Source organism: Echinops telfairi, unplaced genomic scaffold, assembly GCF_000313985.2.
Source record: "Echinops telfairi isolate 266 unplaced genomic scaffold, ASM31398v2 ScPeMD7_1;HRSCAF=3_0, whole genome shotgun sequence".
Taxonomy (NCBI): domain Eukaryota; kingdom Metazoa; phylum Chordata; class Mammalia; order Afrosoricida; family Tenrecidae; genus Echinops; species Echinops telfairi.
In genome coordinates, this window is record NW_022103896.1 from 45,358,253 (window position 1) to 45,365,312 (window position 7,060).

Sequence of the window (7,060 nt, forward strand, 5' to 3'; positions counted from 1 at the left end):
GGAATAATGAGGGCAACAAATGTATAGATGTGTTTTATACAATTGATCTATGTATTGTGATGAATTGTATGAGCCCCAATAAATTGATTTAAAAAATAAAAAAAAAGAAGAAAACTTCTGTTACAGTAAGGAGAACCAAGGCTGAGATTTATTTACTTTCAGTCATTTCAGTAAACATTTCAAGTAACTTTTCTCCATAGGTTTTGAATGACATTTCGAGTGAGATGTTATGACACAGAAATAAATGCAAAATAATAAATTGTTTCAAATAGAAAATAAAATATGAAAGGTAGTTCAGTCATCCTAATAGTTGTAAGTAAGCTTCAAAGAGAATATGGGGGGTGGGGAAAAAAGCCTGTGGAAAAAGTCCACTATTTTCCCACTACTTTCTGAAGCGCCCTTGTGTCTATGAAGTTTTTCCTATGACCTAAGACCTAAGCCCTTGAAAGACCCTCAGAGCCCCACTATCGCTTAGAGTAATTTTTTACCACTTTTGTGCCTCAGTTTGTTCTGTAAAATAAGGATACTAATAGAACTTATCGCTAAGGATCATTATAAAAATGAAGCATAAATTTAACATATGTAAAACAATTCATTAGCATAAGTACTGGCTTTCAACACTATTGTTGATCTTTCTGCTATAGAAATTAGGATCTGGTCAATATTTGAGGTTAACTGATATGCAAATAGGGTTATAAATGATATCTTGTTAACCTGCATAATGCCAATGGCTAGCCAAAGAGCAGCAGACACGGCGTATCTCAATATGCGGCTGCAAGGGGCTATGTAGCTAGTTGGGCTTCTGGTAAGGCTGGAGGATGAGTCCATTAATGCCAAATTCTTGAATCCTACAACCTGGAGGAAAAAGGAAAAAGAATGACTTAAGTAGACAGAGATAAAAACGCCTCTAGACTCAAAAAGAAGCATTCTTCCCTATTCGCCATCCAGAAATCGATGAAACAATTTATGCACAGAGAAGAGCACCACAAAATTCACTCGTATCCAGTATTTTAATTCTGAAGTATTTAATATCAAGCATTTAGTATTAAATCTATGCAGTTAGTCCAGGTGGTATTTTCTTCAATGTAACCAAGAGCTAAATGTTACTTTACTGTCATACATATGAACATAAACATATGTTGATGACTCAAAAATTTCTATCACAAGAATAACCTTTTCTTCAGTAAACTACCAGTAAAACCAACAACCAGTATTTTCATAAGTATTTAACATGTATCAGATATTATGCTAAATATTTTCATACTTTCAAAGCAACATTTTCTAAATGTTCTTCTAAGAGAGATCTCTTCTTTGATAAAAGGAAGTACAGTTAAATTTGGCCTGGAAATTATTCTTGGCAGTAGCTCTCACACTTTGTAAAGGCTCCGAGAAGTCTTAGAAAAAAAGGATTCTACCTGACTTCATTTAACCAAAGGCTTTCCAAATCTACGTAACAATTTCTTTTCTCATGTAACAACTTTGAAAGTTCCACAAAACACTTCAAGGAAAACTGCTTTTAATTAACATTAATTTTATATAATATTTTAAATATTTTAACTATTTAAAAGCCCCAAGGACACATTCTTCTCGTAGAGTAAAAAAGAAAGAGAACAGAGGGAAAGAGTGAAACGAATAGCTGGAAGAAGGAAGAAGGACCATAACATTTAAGAGTCAATCATTTATATTTAATAATATTTATGCAGCTGAGTCTTAACAAAATCTGTCACCCCTATAAGCAATTTTCATGTCATAGTCTACACTCAGTACTAAATACTTCAGTACGGCCCTTTAATAATTCTAACCAGATCAATAAGATTGTTATCAAGTATCATAAACATGTGCTCATTTAACTTCTCAGAGCAGAATGAAGCCTACAGTACCATGGGGTTGTAATTAGCTGACATTGAACGAGTAACACCCAGGTGACCCCATGTATGTATAATAGAACAAAACACTGCCCAGTCCCCTACCATGATCGCAACTGCTGCTCGTCTGAGCCCGGCATTTCAGAGACTGTGCCATCTCTGATCTCGTAAAGAGTCTTCTATTTTACTAACGTGCTAGGAAGCGTGATGTCCTTCTCCAAGGACGAGTCCCTCCTGATTACACATCCAAAGAACACGAGATGCAGTACCACCATCGTAGCTTCTAAGGAGCAATGACTATTCTTTGCCAGCACCATGATTCCAATCCATCAATTCTCCTTCAGTTTTTATTTTTATTCACTGCCTACCCTTCATAAGCATATGAGATGAATGAAAAATACCGGGGCCTGGGGCAGGTACACATTCATTATCTTTGCTTTTTAACATTTTAAAACTTTTTTGCCCAATTCAGTAACTGTTTGATTTCTTGACTGCTCTCATGGGTGGTTATTGTGAATCCAAGCAAAACGAAACTCTTAACAATCTCTCCTCTGTTTTTAACCATGTTGCTCATGGTTCCGGTCATGGCATTTCTTCTGTTTGCACCGAGGTGCAATCCGTATGAGGCTGCAGTGCTTCGAATCCTCTTCAGAATCCAGCATGATGTCATCATCTGCGCATTTTAAGTGACTGATGAGTCGTCTTCTGCTCCTGGTGCATGTTCTTCATGCAGTCTGGTTTCTTGGATTATTAGCTCAGACTAAAGGATGGTGGAAGGATGCACACCTTTCCTAAATGTAAGCCACGCAGTAATCCCTTGTTCTGTTGAAAAGCCTTGGTCTATGTTGTATTCTGGAATTTTCATTCTTGGCACTATTATCAATTTGTTATAATCCACACAAAAGCATTTGCATAGTCAATGAGACATCCATAAACATCATCTGGTCTTTTCTGCTTCCAGCTAAGATCCATCCAACAACAGTGATAGACCTCATTCCAAGACACTTCGGAATCTAGGTGGAATGCCTAGCAGTTTCCTGTTAATGTACTACTGCAAATGTTTTAAAATAATTTTCAGCAAAATATTACTTGCTTATGATATTAAACATATTGTTTAATAATTTCTGCATTCTGTTGAATCATTATTCTTTGATAATCTCTAGGACTGATTCCAAGCAAAGGGATTTTCCAAAAGAAAGCTCCCCAGGATATTCTGATACAAAATGTTTAAAAAGTTTTAATGTCAGTAAAAGCAGTATTTTAACCTTTAGAGAGCTCATGTCATAAAAACGGAGCTTAAATGCTATCAGTATTTATGAGTTACCCATGCCTTACATATAATTATACTAGTTTATACCTCCAAGAAAAAGACGACAGTAAGTACTTGAAGGAGTGGATTAATTTTTCTCACAGTCTGAATTTCATTCCATTCATTTGCTACAAAATATGTTCTCCATATGCTTACGGGAACAGCAGCACTCCGCACACCACCCTCACCTGGTTGGAGAGAGAAAAATGAGTAAAATATTTCACCTTATGTGCTTTGCAAACGTAGTAAAGGAATTTTGCCACAAGTGGTTATTTCCGTTACCTTCAACAGCTTTCAAAACCTTTCCTTTAGGTCGCTCCCAGTCAATAAAGAATATGTCTATGGTAATCTGGGATATGAGTTTGTGTAAAAATTGCAGAGCCTGAGAATGACAAATGATAAAACAAAACACTGAAAACTATCAGCATTGTCAGCCTATGAAAATATTCATTCTGAAAAAAAAGCCTGTAATCAATATGTCATTTTTCTTCCCCAAACCACAGAATTTTTAATATATCTATTAATTCTCCACCCCTTTTATCACCTTTTCTTCACAGGGATATAAAAGTAGGAAATAGACTACTTCCTCCTTACAGGCCCAGAATGACTCACTTCTTTCTCAAAGTTCCCAAAGGGCTATTTTGTTTTCTACCCAATCTGGCATTCTAAGCGAAGACATACATGGCCATTTCCTTAGCCTAAGAATGGTTTCAGCCTGCTCTCACCAGCTTTCATCTATTATAATAAAATTATTGACTTTGTGTGTTTGTGCGTGTGTGTATTGTTGAAATATATCTTTTTCAATTACAGAAGTAATAGTATGGATTGAATTGTGTTCTTCCAAGAATATGTGTTGTAAATTCTAACCTCTAAATCTAATGATAATTCCATTTAGAATGGAAAGTCTCTGTTACGTGAATGAGGCAGAATGAACGTGGTACATTTTGAGTCAATCGCTTTGGAGATAGGAAAGATTAAACAAGCAAGCAGAAGAGAGCTGCGCTGAGATCCCAAGGCCATGGAGGTCTGCAGGGAAGCAGGAAGGAGTGAGCAGCTGAAGAGACATGGCTCTTTTCCCAGTGCTGACACAGAACTAGCACTCTACAGACAGACTTCAAATTTCTCTTGGTTAAAGTCAGCCATTTGTGGAATTTCTGTTATAGTAGCACGAGAAAACTGGTACAGAATTTGGTATCGAAGAGTGAGACGCTACTCTGACAGACACCCAAAATGTGAAAGTGGTTTGGGAATAGGGGATGGGGAGCGGCTGGGGGTTTTACGGTGCCACACAGGAAAGGGCCAAGCTTGCCTTGAAAGTGCTGCTGGGAGGATAGCGATGACAAAGGCAATTCTGGTCAGGGCTCTGAAGGCAGGGAAGACAGAGAGAGAAAGTCTCTCGTCTTCGGCAGCAGTGATGGTACCAGTAACAAAAGGGTACTAGAAATGTGGATGTCAAATGGGCGTCTAGAGAGACTTTAAAAGAAATGATGACCATAGGGCTGCACAATGGAGGGCAGGTAATGCTTTTTATGCAGTGGCAAAAAAATTTGTCTGAATGCTGTTCAAATGCATGGTGGCAGGTACACTTGTAGGTGATGAACTTGGTTATCTGGTTGATGAGATGTCTAAGGAAAATCTTGGAAGGGCTGTGTGGTTTATCCTTGCTGCTTACAGTAAACTAGGAAAGGAATGAAATGGACTTAAAAACCAAGTGCACAAACTGAAAACAAAATCTGAAAATGTATAAAGGGGACATGTCCTATAATGTTCACTAAGGATTTGTCTACATAATTTTGTTAAAAGATTATGACCGTGACTAATGGATCAAACTACCTACCACACAGAAAACCATCAGCTAAGACGGAACAGGGCAGAGAAAGAATGAAATGAGAGCACTGTCTTGGAGTTCTACAAGTAGGAAACAGGCCAAGGAGCGACATCTGCTGTCCTCCAAGGTGGGGTGGAAAAAGGACAATCCCCGAAGCAGATCAGAGAGAAGCAGAACGGATGGAAGGAACTGGGAAGCAGGGCCTTCTCAGTTTCATAGGGTCTCCTACATCTTAACAGGTGGAGCCCCACCCTCCCCATTTCAAAGAATTGGCTCATCGCCAACCTGGTTATGGAGTTTGGGGCTGCCATTAAGGTATTCCAAGGAAATGTAGCTGCTGCCTAACATTGAGCAGAGCAGGGCTGCCATGTCCAAGGGGCAGCAGGGCAAGGTTTGCTGGAGCCATGGAGATGAGGTCACTACTCAGGTGGACAAAGAGAATGGGGCCACCTAAATCAAGGGAGCAGAGAACTGTCTTTCGGTGCCTCTGTGTGGTGAAGCTGAAGCCCAGGGCTGATATGTCTCTACCCACAATCCGGACAGCATGGCCAACACTGGAGTCTGGGGCACGCGACCAATGCCCAGACAGTCTCAGAGAACAGAGGGTTCTTCTTAAGCCTTGAGAGCTAAGGCAATGTGTTTTGCTGGGTTTCGGTCTTTCTTCTTGGTAGCCGCCATCTCTTCTTTCCCTCCAATTTCTCCCATTTGCAAAAGCCTTGTGCCCATTCTACTTCAGTATTTTGGAAAGAAAACTTGTCATCTAGGTTTGAGATGAGATGAAGAGAAATTTCGTCCCAAGATGGAAAATATGCCTAAGGTCTCAACCATATTTGATTCAGAGGATTCAAAAGAAGAGATCTTGGACTTGATCTCCTAGCTCTGGGATTCCGTGATGGGGTGAGGGTGACATGTACAAAAGACATACTGTTAGGGGCAGACCAGAGTTCGAATGCAATGGATTAAATTATGTGTCATCAAAATATGTATTTTAAGTCCAAACCTCTCTCTATGCCTGTGTTTATAATCCCTATTGGGAATGGGCTGTCTTTTTTATATTAATAAGAGACTATTAGTGTAGAGGGTATCTTGAGTCAATCTCTTATGAGATCAAAGAAGATTAAACACAAGTTAACAAGCAGGCATGGGAAAGAGAAATGGAAAACGATGAAGATCACCCAGGAGCAGAAGCTCCTAAGAGACAAGGATCTTTGCCCAGAGCCAACAGAGAGACAAAGCCTTTCTCTAGAGCAGTGGTTCCCAGCCTTCCTAATACCGAGACCCTTAAACACAGTTCATGTTGTGGTGACCCCCCAAACATAAAATTGTTTTCATTGCTACTTCATCACTATAATTTTGCTGCTGTTATGAATAGGGCTACCCCTGTGAAAGGGTTGTCCGATCCCCAAAGGGGTCGTAACCCACAGACTGAAAACCACTGCTCTAGACCCTTAAAAATTATTTCAAGCAGATTTTCAGAATGAAATCACTGTCAAAAAAGGTAGGCCTTGTGCGATCATAAGGTGTCGCCAGGACTGGGTAACAAGCATCAGAAGACCCCAAACAAACAAACAAAACCCATATTGTTGAGAATGAGGTGGGTCAGAGCAGAGACTCAAAGTCCATCTGTAGACAATGGGACGTCCCCTCACAGAGGGGTCACAGGGAAGGGATGAGTCAATCAGGGTGCAGTAAAGCACCGATGAAATACACAATACTGCTCTGATTTCTTGAGGCTTCCTCACCCCCCACTACCATGACCCTAGCTAGTACTTATGCCTTTCACTACGGGCTAGACCCCAAAGCATGTGCACAGACACAGATAAGACATAAGAGCTCACAGGAATCCAGGCACAGGAATGGGAGTAGCGATACCATCAGGGCAGGGGGAAGGTGGGGAGAGGAGTGGAGGAAAGGGGAACCGACCTCGATGATGAGCACATAACCGCGCCCCCTTCCACAGGGGGATGAACAACAGAAACTATGGGGGAAGGGAGACAGTGGTCCGTGTAAGATATGAAAATAATAATAATTTATAATTTATCAAGGGGCCATGAGGGT

The 7,060-nt window shown here is 40.0% G+C and overlaps 1 protein-coding gene across 1 annotated transcript in view; it reads right to left on the minus strand.

The window, feature by feature from the left end:
* TMEM67 (transmembrane protein 67) overlaps positions 1–7,060 on the minus strand; it is a gene marked incomplete at its 5' end in the record, with an annotated part of 57,304 nt that overhangs the window by 17,998 nt on the left and 32,246 nt on the right. The window contains 3 exons of the mRNA XM_004697716.4: positions 715–855; positions 3,223–3,362; positions 3,457–3,556. Of these exons, the coding sequence (XP_004697773.3) occupies positions 715–855; positions 3,223–3,362; positions 3,457–3,556 (381 nt within the window). The remainder of the gene's footprint in view (positions 1–714; positions 856–3,222; positions 3,363–3,456; positions 3,557–7,060) is intronic.